Here is a 14,579-nt window from a genome sequence, read left to right as displayed (position 1 = left end):
CGAACATTCCAAGATCGGTGGGGTTGAGGAGGAAATGCAGTATGCTCCTTATAAGATGTTTAAGGGACAAAAATGATCCTGTATTCCCAGGGGAGGTTGACATTTTGCGATCGAGAAACACTGCATTCGACCCCGTCTCCCATTCCCATGGGGTCAAGTGTTGCTGGAGATGGTATGAGCGCTTGTCAGTTGCAATAGCCATAGAGCTGCCACGAAGTTCTTGGTGTCGACATGAGGAGCAACACCTTTTCTTCCACCATTCCTCTTCGTTTCATTTCCAATGGTGGGATTGTGCTCGTCATCTCCGCAATAACTGACACTCTTTTTTTGTGACGGCTTCAGCAACATTTCGGGCATTTGTCCCTTCCCTCTTCCCCTTTTATTTTATTTGAAATTTTAGCAATACCTTCTATAAATAATTTTTCAATTTAAAAACATCTTAATTATAAGTTGGGCAAATAAATAAATAAATGATGGAATGTGTAGAATATTTTAAAAAATAACATATGACATATAGACAAATAAAAATATTAAATTAGTCATTCACAGAAAAAATATCTCTCCATCCATGGTAGTAGCTAGCAAATGGCCCTTCATGAATAAGCAATTATAGCTACAAGACTTGAAATTGAGCTAAAATACTAGGAGTATCTTAAGCTTCTACTTAACTAAAGTAAGTTTAGCCAAATGTTTGAGTAAAATTAAGGTCGAAATGACCTAACCACACCATGACCTAGATATTCTAACCATACCCTGATTGAGCTTTGTTCTATGAAGCAAACTTCAAAATGCACAAAGGATTAGCATAGGCTACCTTCTATAGCCTTCAACTTCAAGGAAATGAAGCGAAAAACCTTCTACTTCTCCTTTTCTTTTCTTCTTTTTTTAGAATTCAGCATCACCTCTTTTTTTGTCCGTCTCCGTCATATAGAGTGCGATTTTCAGAAGATTCAATTCAGAAGATTAATTGGGGTTTCCGGAGGTGGACCGGGGGATGAACCACCTCTGAAAACACCCTACTTTCTATAGGTGGATGGGATTGCGAGCTGCTCTTGGTAGTGCATATTTCAGGTGTAATTCATGTTATTGTCCGCTCCTAAAAATAATAGTAATTTTCAGGAGCAGTTGACCTCGTGGTTCGCCCTTAGAAATCCATTTCCAAGAGTGGGTCGGATACTACAATGCCCATCATCTATATTTGGTGCGGGTGAACTTCTCAACCGCCTCTAAAAGATTGGATGCTCCTACAAATCAGTTCTGTAGCAATACTAGTTAACAGTGGCGGATGTAGGGGCGTGCGGGCGTCCGGCCGAGGGGCAGGGTCACGGCTGTCCGGCGGCCGGCGGCGCGGGCGTGCCGCGTGCTGCCTGAGTACCGCGTGCAGCACGGCGACGACACTGGCAAGGACGCAAGGTAACTAAAGCCTGACATTTCAGCACCTGTTTTGCAACATATATATGTCAATGATTCAATCATTCAATTATTAAGCCATTCATATTTATCAATAATGCTTAGAATTGCAAGATGTCGTAGAGAACACTTCTCACCTATTTTTCAAGCAGCAGCAATAGTACTCCTCTTGAGAGTAATGATAACACAAGACAGCCAAAAACGCCTAGAGTAGAGTTTCGTTGCTCAGATGTCATCAGTGATCCTGGACTGCGCAAACCAATTGAGAAATGTACATAAGTTGCATTGAAAGAAGCTTCGGTAGCATGATTAATTGAGGAATGGGAAGTTTATGTCAGCAAGACAACTATTTGAGTGGAAACTCAACTAACCAACTCATACGTAGCAACAGATTGGAGAAAGTTAATATCCTAGTTGGTGGTGAATTTTTTGACACTTTGCAAGCCAAATCGACAGGGAAAGTATATATTATCCTCTCGGTTATCATAAAACATATTGGGGAAAATCAAGAAACACATGGAAAAAATGAATTTCCCAATTCGTTGTGGTAAGCGCATTATCCAGTAGTGGATGTTCATGAACTATGAACTAAGTTGACCTTCAAGAGAGTGGTGTCTATCTGTCTGATGGTAAGAAATCCATTTGATTGCTATCCCAATAAGATTTAAGAACAGATGTTGTGAGGAAGCAAAGATTCCAAAACTGCAGCCAGTCAATGTGTTGGTGAAGTATAAATAAGTCTGTAACACACATGCCATGATTTAAGTTGATGTACTGAGAAGTTATGGGGACATATATGGTTTGTAACTTATTCACCGTAAGTTATAATAGCAGGATCAAACTGAATGAAATTTAGTCCTAACATTGAGTCTTATGTAAACGCACATATTATGAATCCAACTAACAAGTTCCATATATAGTGCTGAATCTCCTTTCAATAATGTGAAGTCTGATGCCGGCTTCTATTGAAATAAGCTTAACATGCTGAAACCTTAGTGACTAGTAAGTCCATTCTGGATTGAACTTGTTATTTTTTGGGCAAAATTTCTTATGTGCGGTTCAAAAATACAATTCCTTTATTTTCCATTGATGTGTCAATGACATCTTAGGCCCACATAGGTCGACAACAGTAGTGTAAGATGTCATGAAAAATAGCGAAGGCAGAAAAGAAATTGTTGCTGTTTTCTTGGTAGCCACTGCACTTGTCCGTTCTTGACATCTTGTCTTTCTCGTATCACCGTCGGTTACAGCCTCTATGTAAGTTTCTCCTCCTATCTAGCCATCTACATGCTGCTTGTGCAATGTGCTACTATCCAATTTGTTATACATTATTGGTTCTGCTCCAGCATTATTGCATCGTGTACATGATGCATGAGCGTCTCGAGTACTAATTCAAACCAGCTAGGAATAGGAAGTATCAGCAAGCTTCAAGCCACAAAGATTCTACCTGTGACAAAACTACTGACGCTACAGAGGATTTTGACGAATGGCTGCTAGACTCCAAGATAGACACAACAACTCCTAAACTAAAAAACCACTGCCGACATTCTAAAATGAGTCTTTAGGCTGCCATTGTCATGACGGCTCAAGGAGTTAGCGCTGGGCCATCTCTGTAGTGCTCGTGGAACATGCACTAGCAGCATACGGTGTCTCTCTCGGTAGGGGTGCAGTTCAAGCTGCATGATCCAGACACGGGCCTCGGTTCTTTCAGCATTCAAGTGCCAGATTTGTTTCCCCAGCAGATTCCGTAAAAATTAAGTGTCAGATCAGTTGAACGAGGTCCTTAAATGGAACGGCAGCATTATACATGATAATCAAGGGACAAAGCACCTACATCGTGAATCATATATGTATAAGTATGACTGAATAAATAGCATGATCTCAAGCTTTTTCCATTCTTTTTCAGAAGTTCAATGGGAAAAAAATATTTCAATGGGCAAAAGAATAGTTCAGAAGCCAATGGCACAGCACAATTACAGAGGAAAACCGTAACAAGTGATTTCAGTCACGAATAGTCCAGTTTCTTAAGTCGATCGATAAAGCAGTGCGCAGCAGACGTGCTAGCTGCAAGAGCAAGGTCGATCACTTGGCCCAACGCATCGTAATAGCAGCAGGTGCGTTTGGTTCAGCCATGAGCTGTGAAAAAGCTATGACAGCTGTGAAAAAGCTGCTGTGAGATGGCAGCTGTGAAAAAGCTGAACGCTGTTTGGTTGAAGCTGCTGTGAAAAAGCTGAGAGCTGTTAACTAACCATTCTATTAATTCCCAAATATCAATTAGCCATTCCATCTCTCAATTACATTAATTCTCAAATCTTAATTAACCATTCCATCTCTCAATTATATTAATTCTCAAATCTCAATTAGCCATTCTCAAATACGTATCAATTAAACGTGAGCTTTCTTCTAAAACGAGCCGAGCGGAAGGTCGTCGCCTCCACCCGTCAGCGTCGCCGCCTCCACCTGCCGGCGTCCAACACGCCCTCCACCACTGCCGCGTCGGCCAGCTCAAGGCGCCGCCCTTCCGTTGCGAGAGCCTTGTCCGCTCGCCGCGAGGCCCTGCCCAAGCAGACGCGCCCGAAGCACCCCGCCCAGAACGTCCTCGTCAGAGAAGATCTCATCCCTGCACTCCGATCCCAGGACCGCGCAGATCTGCGCCCAGCCTGCGTGCATCCAGCCGACATGCTTCATGCCCAGGCTCTTCAGCCAGAGGAGGGTCGAGCCCCTGCCAGCGAGAGGAGGAGAGAGCTCCGGCCGGCAAGGGGATGGGCGAGATCCGACGGCCTGCGATGGGAGGGTCGAGCTCTTGCCAGCGAGAGGAGGAGAGAGCTCCGGCCGGCGATGGGAGGGGCAAGCTCCGGCCGGCGAGTAAGGAGCGAGCTCCGGCTGCTGCGGTGGTGTCGTGCGTTCTGTGCGTTCTGATGGGGAGAGTCGGGGGAGGGGTGGAGAAAAGAACATGAGGGAATCGGTATCACTTAACGGATGGTACTTGCGGGTAATTTCGGCGACTTTCCATAGTCTCCAACGCTGTGAAAGCAGGTTCGACCTGCGGTGGAAATTGCACACGGAAACGCAGCTGCTTTTGAAAAAGCAGGTGTCGGCTGGGCCTTCTTTGGTTCGGCTTCAGCGTTTTCAACGCAAACGCTGTCTGCCAACGCTGAACCAAACAGAGCCTCAATTGGCCCATTCAACCATACACCCATGTGGACCCACATTAATTGATAATTGTATTGTTTTTCCCTTCAGGAGTCTGTAGCAACCAGTACAGTTCCACACGAGATAGCGTGTACTGACGAGCTCTATATATATAAGTTCATCCCGTTGCTAGCTAGCTACATGCTTCATCTTCTCCTCTAGCACTTTGTACTAATCAGGCACCCATACATACACAATTACACATCCATAACAAACAACTAGCTAGCTAGGAATGCAAGGTATCAGCGAGTTTTCAGCCACCAAATGCAACCCATATAGCAAGTTCAGGTTCCAGCTACGAGTGGTGCGCTTGAAGAATGGTTGCTACGCTCCATGCTCGATGCAACTGCAGCAGGACCATGTACACGCGCGGCTGTTGCCTCACCACTACTCGCGGCAAAACTGCTGCTCCTTCATCCTCTGTGGTCACTGCACCAAATTTCTCTCCCGTCATTCCCGGCGGACTGGCATGGCTGGAGTCTGTGGGTCTGGAGCTGGTGCTTGCTCTTGCCAATTGGAGAACGTACACAAAGAGCTGCAAAGGACGCATTTTGTGTTATCTACTTGATGGGACCGGCGGATCCACCAGTATAGCGAGCCATGGCGGACGCCGTACCAGGCCGCCGGCGAGCACCGCCCTTCACCCCAGCTGCCACGGCATCGCTGCGACCCGGAGGCCTAACGAAATAATTAAGAAGCTGCTAGCTTCTGCTGCGGTGCATACACAAACAGTTATATGCTTATCTTGACCTCGTAGCCTGGCCGGTTGCAGCTTATAGCATAGCCATTAGCATGAGACATATGTCATAGGTGGAAACGGAGCGAGTCGAGCGACGCGAGTAACGAGTCCACGATGGTCGGATCAGAGTTTCAAGGGTCAGGGAGGCGGAAGAGAGCACCATGCCACCAAGGGCTTACCTGCTGAGGCCGGCCTGCTTGATGAGGAAAAATGGAAAAGGAAAGTAGAATCATGCGATCTGATGCTGCTCCAAAAGAGAAAGATGATGGAATACATTAATGTACCTAGTCCAAAAGCTTTCTGAAGCTGCCGATGAACAAGAATAATTGTTTTCAGTTTATTATCACTTTAATTATGATTTTTGAAGCTCCATCCTAGTTCAATTCTCTATATATGCTCTACTTTTGTTTGTCTACGCCTGCTTTGTTAGTGCATTATACTATGTATACTTGATGTATTCTTATAGTAGTGGTATGTTTTCGCCATACGTGAGTTCTAATCCTGGATCCGCCACTCATGCATAGTAAGTGCAAACTAAAATAGGCTCATTTTTAGTGTCTTTAATTTTCCATCACTTTTAGTACCACCTGGTACTAATGTGGCTGGATGCTTTAGTACCACGTGGTAACACCACCGGGTACTAAAAGTGACCTTTTAGTACTGAGTGATGAGTGATGTTACCACCTGGTACTGAAGAATTCCATAGACTTCGGTCCACCTCAAAAATACCGGTATGAACTAGACCCGGTACTAATACTAGTATTAGTACTAGGTCTTCTTCATGCCGGTATTTTGAGGTGGATCTTTGATGTGTTTTCTAGTAGTGTCCCTTAGCCATTACAAAGATGTGTTCTGCCACAAGAGGGGTCAAGACTTCCGGTGGAGATTATGGTAGCTCCAGAGTGAGGATGTTTCACACTTCTTATCTTGCTTCAGTTTTGAAACAAAGAAAATGATATATAAAAGAAGAAGCAAAGCGTGTTGACAAATAAATGGAAAAAATAAAAGAGAACAACGGAAAAAAAAATAAATGTGTTAAATCCAAGCAACATGTTCGAAAATGCTGGGTTTCCTTTAGGCAACATGAAGTTCCGGCTTATATTAAAAAAAGGCTAAAAACTTAGTGACTGCCAAGTTCATTATGAATTGATACCAGAATAAAGCCTTTGTACTGATAACAGTACACAGCCTTTATGTAGCTCTATTGTTGTTACAAAAGGTATTGCATTGCCACTGCATTTCTTTGATCTCATGTTTATATTAGTATCAAGTAATGGCAACATTAGTTGTGGAGTACATCTGCCACAGTTGCTAAATTCTACTATTATGCATATGGGTGCAAATTGATGATTCTTAGATGCACCTCAAATCCTCTCTAGTTCAAATATTTGTGCTACTTCTTCAAAATGAGATTTTATTTTAGAAAAGTAGCACAAATGTTTGAATTAAGGAGTGTTGGAGGTGCACCTAATGATCACTAATTTGCACCCCTAATTATGCATATTAGTTTCAACATTGTTGCATGTATTCATTCGTGTACGATGAAGGGATGAATCATTATTTTTCTGTTGTAGCTTCACCCCTTAGAGCAGGTACAATAAGGACTAGTCAGCTGGCTATAAGCCTTATTTTATTATATTTATGCTGAGGTGGAGGAGAGAAGAGAGAAGAGAGAGAAGGAGCTGGCTGTAGGATATTAGCTAGCTCATAACTGGCTATAGCACAAATTCCCAGACTGAGGTGAGAGAATGAGAGTATGCAAGTGGGTCTAATATTAATTACGCAACACTCTTTTAGCCAACATAATAGCCAATCTATTATATTTATTGACTACAATATTAACTTTAGATGACATAGCAAACTCTTATAGTCGGCAGCGGGCTGAACTATTGTTCTTGCTCTTATGACTTCTATTGCTACCAACGTTAACGAAGTATACCAGAGACTTTATTTAGATTATGGAAAAAGGTCCGACCTTTGATCATTCACATGCGAATGACTATACAGCCAAATACCAGAGACAAGTATTTCAGTCATCGACCACCAAAGAGTTTTACACATGAATCATCTGCCGAGTCATAACAATCATCCATTCCTCCCCACCTATCAATTGGACTCCGCATTCCAGTAAAGCCCTACAATACATGAGTGCCGTCGACCAAGATACGAGTGGATACTTAGAGTGGACGGTTGAGTATCCAGCGTCTGAACATGGCAAAACATCTCTCCGGCTCGTACTCTGGTGCCGTATGCCCAGCACCCTGCAATTCGATCCAAATCCATTCCAATGCGACAGTCAGTAACATGGTATCTGACGAAACTGAAGCTGAAATCAACAGATCAATCGCGCGTGCTCTACTACCTTGATCGTCGCGAATGTCATGTTGTTTGAATAGCTTATCGTGAACCTGGAAATCAAGAAAGGAAAGAATGAATGAATCATCCACCATGAAGACAAAAAAAGAATAGAACATTTGGTCAGAACGAATCAGTCCATCAGTGAAGTCAGTTATTAGCTAAAACAAGCGGAGAGACGGATAGATGAGGGCGGAGAAAGACCCACCCGGCGGATTGGCCTCCTAGATGCCACGCCCTCCAGTCGTCAACGATGGAGAAGTTAAGCGACCTGACCCACGCCTGCGTTCCCAGGTGCGGCAACAGCAGGTCATGGTCGCCGCTGCAACCATGACAAAAAAAAAGTCATACGCCATTCCATGTCATCAGACGATGGCACTCCTTAATTAACAGGAGCAGAGAGATCGTATTACCTGTAGACCAGCGCGCGGTAACCTCTGGACGTCAGGTTCCGGTGGTACTTGATGACACTGCTGAGATCGCCTGTGTAGGGCAACTCTTTATCGTGGCATCTCACCCACTCGTCCACAGTTCCCTGATCAGTTCGTGGCATCTCAGTACTCGCATCGAAATGAAATCAACCTGTGGAATTGTCACCTTGATCGGAGTAACTAGCATAGGTAGCTCACCTTCTTGATCCCAAGAGCTTCTCGGGTGCGTTTATCGTTCGCCCAAAAGTACGACAGGTAGTAGCCGTAACTCTGCATAAACAGTTATTAGAATGAATGCACGGAATAGAAATAGATTGTCATTTTGCTACACTGAGCAGAGGTGCTTCAGAGATGCAGACTCACAATGCAGCCAAATGGGGGTCGAGCTGGGGGGTGCTTCAGCTTCCCTGTTTCCAATTCCTCCCCAAGAATCCTTCTACCATCCGAGCCGTCCGTCTTGCTGTTAGCATATGGTACAGCAGATGCGTAGACGCACTTGTCCACCAGAACCTGGGCCGGCTCAACTTCATCGACGAGCTGCATTGCATGAGGGCAGTTGAATTGAATCGTCAGTAAGTCATCTGAAACTATCAATAACTGGCAACCGAAATCAATTGAAGCATGTATATGTGCCTCCTCATCTCAGAGGAATTCAGAGGTACGAAACGTCCATTTAGAACAAGTGAAGAACTGTTCTTACATCACTGAAAGTATTCAGAGCCTGAGCACAGAGCGCATTTCCAGCATTTCCAGGGTTAATGTAGTCCTGTCCTTGGCAATGCCTCAGTATTGTCTACATACAGATAAAAGAACATCGATTACAAAAACAGAAATGCATTGCGACATGTATCGGTGGTTTCACACTTAAACTACAATAAAATTGTATGCAGATGGTAGTGGCGGAACTAGATGAGATTCGTTAATTACCTCATAAAGTTGATCTGAAATAATACCAAATCCATGAGCATAAGGCACTCTAGAGCTAAAATCAATAATTTCTCCTGTGCGCGGGTTACCCACTAGATAGCCCTATTAAGAGGATCGAGACAAAATGAACCAGCATGTAAGGTTATGTCAGTGTGTAGAATATATAAAATTTGCACGGTATGTTTTGGTGTAGTTGCAATTGTTCAAGCTCAGAAATTTCGTAGAGAGATAGCCTTTTCGTTTTTTTTTGGAAAAAAAAGTCTGATGGATACCTTGAGATTAGGAAGGGTCCTTCCTGCTTCAATACCTGAAGAGGATCAAGTGCAGCAGGTAGCTGATTACTACTTGTCTTTATTTTAACAAACGGCACAAAACAATGACAATTTCACTGAATAAAGCAAAAATTAGGACATGGATTATTCCACAAAGCTGTCCACATATCCTGTAAATTGCCAGTTATTATATATAGCAAAGACTGACAATCAATACCTTCTGAAATAATCTGCGCAAGAAAAGGCACAATTTTTCCAGCGTAGGAGTCTCCACCAATATAGAAAGGATTCGCGAGGAACTCAGGATGGTCATTAAACCACTGGATGACGGTCGAACATACCAAAAAAACAGCATAGACATTAAGAAGAATACAATTAATTTGTGTTTGTTTGAACTGCACCACGATATATGTGCTAATTTGATTAATGAAAAGCAAGGAGTTTATACAGTACCTTGATAAGGAAATCATATAGTTGCAGTGTGGATGAGATGTCTCCAACATCATAGCCTTTAGGATCTCTGGAGAAGGAAAACCCAGCCCCAACCGGCGAATCAACAAATAGGATATGTGACACCTGCGTGAGCAGAGTGAGTGGTCTAAGAATCAAATGGTGCTACTCCATTGCACTGAAGATGAGCAAGCATGTAGCCAGAAAAATGTGGTAACCTGATTGATTCACCAGCTACAATTGTAAACTGGATATGACTAATATTTAACCCGATATATATGGATACTCCCTCCGTTTTTATTTACATGTCGTATTAGGTTTGTCCTAAGTCAAAGTTAGCTAGTTTTGACCAAGTCTATAGAAAAATATAGTAACAATTATACTATCCAACATATGCACTGGATTTAATGAAACAAATTTAATATTGTAAATATTATTATTTTTTCTATAAATTTGGTCAAATTTAGTTAAGTTTGACTTAGGACAAACCTAATATGACATGTAAATAAAAATAGAGGGAGTACAATTTTAAACCAGATAAATACTTGAGAATTTTGGCTCAAAGAATAAAATGCTATGGAGATTCAGATAGATGGTGCAGCCATTAGCTCTTTGATTATGTGCAGCATTAATGTAGCTAAGGTGAATGGCTGGCCGTGCTTCCGAGATGAGAATATGGCAAGAAAACTAGAACGAAATCAAGGAAAATTTTCTGAGAAAGGGACACATGCATCATCAAAAGTTGTATGGACCATTTTATCCATGTGGATGTATCGACCCAACCTCAAGATTCTACAATACCGCTCCCTCAATTTTTTTTGTGATGTTTTCAGTTTTGAAAGTCTCCAAGGTATAACTTGAAGAGTCCATTTTTATGCCTAGTATGAACTAAAATTATAAGATTATAAGAGTAGTTTAATAAAAGATAAATCTGTATAGAAATTACTACAATCCACCCAATCTATAGAGAGAATACTAACTAGGCATGAAACTATATAGCCAGTTTTTCTACTCTCTCAAATTCTAACTTTAGGCAGGACATCCATGGATCGCCAAACCTTTTTTCTCTTTTTGAAAAACAACCAAGCTTTACAAAAATAATAATCGGACTATATTCAGAGAGTACAAAACAATAGAGAATTCGAGAGGATAAGGTGAGCACATCACCTCATCTTAGTTTGTCACTACATATTTTAAAGACAGGATGAGAACCCCCTTTGACTGTCACCCCCTTTCACCTAGATAGAACTGAGAAGCAAATTCAAAACTGAAGAGAGTAGCTGAAGGGAAAGGACGGAGCAGAGCACCTTGGCCCACGAGTTTTGGTTGTATCGCAGGCGCGGCATCGTGCCGTCGTAGGGCTCAACGATGAACCTGATGGGACCTGCGGGAGCAATCATCATCAGTTGCATCGAGGCACGGATTGATGATGCGTGGGTGTCTGGGTGTGGAAACTAATTAAGATGATTGTGTGCTGTGTGGCATGGTGCGGTACCTACCGATCTCGTAGGCGAGGCCGCTGAAGACGGTGCAGCGATCGCCGCCGGTGAGCCAGAGGAGGAAAGGTGCGGCGGCGGCGCCGGACTCGGACTGGACGAAGTAGTAGAAGAGCTCGGCGCCGTTCTGCCTGTCCACCTCCACGTACCTTGTTGCATAGAGTATTCGGTTTCAGTCTACTTACAGCTTCAGAGCGGCAGGAGCCCTGTTTCGAGGAACAGAGGCAACGGCGATAGGAGGAAGATGTGGTGCGCACCCTGTTTCGAGGTGGAAGGGGAGGGGCCCGTCGAAGCCAGGGAGGCTGGTCACCACCCGCCCGGAGCCGGAGCCGGAGGCGGAGGACGCGCAGGCGGCGAGCAGGAAGACGACGAGGAAGCAACGGGAGCAGAGGCGGCGATGGAAGAGCGAGCGGGGTCCGGCTGGCCCGAGGAGGCGCGGCCGCGGCCGCGGCCCCGGCCCTGCCGCCTCCGCCGTCGTCGTCATCGATCAGGTACCAGGCGTGCTCGCAGTCCCAGTTGCCGTGGTGGAGCAACGGTGGGTCATGGAAGCACGGAGGTCCTGGGTATTTGTTGCCGCGACGGGCGGCCGCCACGGAAGCAAGAAGAGGATGAACGGATGGATGAACGACGTTGACGCGCACGCGACGAGGGACGGCGACGGCAGAGGCCGGGGTCACGACGCCGCCGGTGGGGCCGGCCGGCGAGGGAGGAGGAATCGAGGAGAGTCACGGCACGGCAGCGCGCCGGGATGGTGCGATCGAGTTCGAGTTTCCCCAGCTGCGCTAGCACCATGCTCCTGCCATTCGTCCGAACAAAAAGGCTCCATTATCAAGGACGGGATAGGAGGTTAGAGAGGTAGGTGGCCGTGGGCCGGTGGGCACGGCGACGGCGACGGCGACGGCGACGACGCCGCCGTCGCCGTCTCGGCGCGGCGCAGGGGCCCAAGAATTCATGTGCCATTGTGGGCTTGCGGTCCTGTTCTGTTGTTGTTCCTTTTTTGCAGGCGCACGCAACCAAGAAGCAGCAGCACAGCCTGCACAAGTCTGCAGAGCGAGTCAACAACCACGGCTGCATGCTATTTCATTCTACTTTTCTTTTTCTCCAGATTTTGTTAGTTGCTACTTCCCTTGCAGTCAATGCATTTTCTTGTTGCTTCAACTCAAAACTTAACAATAATTGATTAAACAACAATTAGAGCCGATTTGGATATTCGGTAAGTATAGCATATTCAAGTTTTGTGTAAAAGTTTTCAAACCAACCCATGTATTCAACATTTCAAAAACCTTGCTTCAGCAATTCTCAAAACATAATTCAACGTTTTGAGAAAGCTAGTTCAACATTCAATCCTTGGATTGTTGAAAAAATACTTTAGAAATGTTGTGATAGAATATCAAAATTGTTGAAATACCACTTTACATTTGTTGAATTTTTGTAAAACAGTAAATATATTCGTATTGGATCTCATCTTCTTGCATTAATCCCAAACAGAAATAATCTTTAAACGGATTTAGAAATAGATCGATGGTTTAAGAGAAAATTACGTTTGAAGTTTGAAACTCAAACTAGATTCCCATCCAACTTCCCCACTCATGAACTGAGGGTCACCCCCTCCCCAGCTGCCTCGTGAAAACTGCTTCGCGCCCGCACCAAAATGGCAAAATCCTATTCCGTCGTGACTCCGCCAATCAAAACACGCCACGTGTGCTGTGTGATGTATAAGATAAAAATTTCCGCCCCCATGTCAACGAAAGCCCACGGGCCGCAACCAACGGAAACAAATGCGAGCCTGCTTTTTTGCGAATTTTTTTTTAAAAAAGGGTTAAAAAGAAATTAAAATTCGAAAAAGGGGTGCCGGTTTGGGAAATTTCGAAAAATGGGTACCTCCCGCCCAATGAAAGGGCGGGATGACGCATCCCGACCATCCAACGGGCGGGGGGTCGGCGGGGGGAGGAAAACCTCTTCGCAGGGGCCTCTTTGCGAAAAGTCAGGCAACACCCCGCCCTTCTAACGGGCGGGGGGTCCTCCGAGGGCCTCCCGCCCATTGGGAGGGCGGGAGGTGGTCCTCCCGCCCGTTGGTTGGGCGGGACGGACATCCCGCCCCCCAACGGGCGGGAGGTGACAACCCGCCCACCCAACGGGCGGGATGTCCCCCCCCCACTATTTAAGCCCCCACCCACCCCCTAATTCTCATAAAATTCATCAAAAATTAGAAAAAAGAAAAGTAGGAGAGGAGAGGAGAGGAGAGGAGAGAAGAGAAAGCGGCGAAGCCCTGTCCACACGTCTGTTTGGAGGTATTATAATCGTATAATTATTAATTATTTTTACGAATATTTGTTAGGGTAGTTATACGTAGAATTCAGTATTTTCAATAGTTTTTAGAAATATTTGTTAGGATAGTTCTATTTTAAATAGTTTTGAGTATTTTAATAGTTGGTAGATATATTTCTTAGGGTAGTTATATTTTAAATAGTTTTATAATTGCAGTAGTTTTTAGATATATTTTTTAGGGTAGTTATATTTCGAATAGGTTTCGGTATTTTGAATAGCTTTTAGAAATATTTCTTAGGGTAGTTTTGTTATAAATAGTTTTTAGTATTTTGAATTGTTTTTAGATATATTTCTTAGTTAGTTATATTTTGAATAGTTTTTATAATTGCAGTAGTTTTTATAAATATTTTTTTAGGGTAGTTATATTTCGAATAGGTTTCAGTATTTTGAATAGCTTTTAGAAATATTTGTTAGGTTAGTTCTATTATAAATAGTTTTTAGTATTTTCAATTGTTTGTAGCAATATGTTTTACGGTACTTATATTTTTCATGCAGATATGGCGCAGACACCAGAGCTTCTTGACGCGCACATCGACGCACGGCACAGGTCGTACCTGGCAGCGGTGGAGGGGCAAGAGCTTCACGAGTTGCGCCCTCGTGTAGCAAAAGAGTTGTTGCACCTGGACGACCGCTGGCTTGACAGGTGATACTTTATATTTTTTTACAAAACTAATGTATAGCGTGTACGATAATTGTAATGTGACATCCCGAAAATCTAACCCAGGGTTTACGCGCTAAATCTTCGTTTCGCCAAAACCCTAAAACCCCCCTGAAACCCTAATTTTTTCCGAGACCCGAAACCGGCAACCGAATCCAACCGCAGTCACGCCATCTTTTCCCTCGTTCCGCGCGCGAACGCCGCGCGAGCGTGGCCGACCAGCCGCGGTCACCGCCGCGAGTTCCGCCGCGCGGTCGCCGCCGCGAATCCCGCCGGCGCGCGTCAATCCCTCCCTTTTTCATTATTTCCTTCCCCTTTTCT

The 14,579-nt window shown here is 44.3% G+C and overlaps 1 protein-coding gene across 1 annotated transcript; it reads right to left on the bottom strand.

Moving 5' to 3' along the window:
* Positions 1-7,266: 7,266 nt before the first annotated feature.
* LOC112889510 (serine carboxypeptidase-like 7) lies at positions 7,267-12,094 on the bottom strand. Its single transcript, XM_025956201.1, has 14 exons — positions 11,530-12,094; positions 11,276-11,421; positions 11,084-11,160; positions 9,780-9,902; positions 9,544-9,646; positions 9,327-9,361; positions 9,055-9,156; positions 8,828-8,920; positions 8,491-8,664; positions 8,326-8,397; positions 8,110-8,231; positions 7,905-8,018; positions 7,704-7,749; positions 7,267-7,602 (listed from the first exon to the last, which is right to left on the bottom strand). Exons 1-14 carry the CDS (start codon positions 11,754-11,756, stop codon positions 7,519-7,521), a joined length of 1,518 nt encoding a protein of 505 aa, XP_025811986.1. The 5' UTR covers positions 11,757-12,094; the 3' UTR covers positions 7,267-7,518.
* Positions 12,095-14,579: the final 2,485 nt, after the last annotated feature.

The sequence above is a fragment of the Panicum hallii genome, chromosome 4 (assembly GCF_002211085.1).
Source record: "Panicum hallii strain FIL2 chromosome 4, PHallii_v3.1, whole genome shotgun sequence".
In the NCBI taxonomy this organism is placed as follows: Eukaryota; Viridiplantae; Streptophyta; class Magnoliopsida; order Poales; family Poaceae; genus Panicum; species Panicum hallii.
This window is presented reverse-complemented; position numbering and strand designations above follow the sequence as displayed.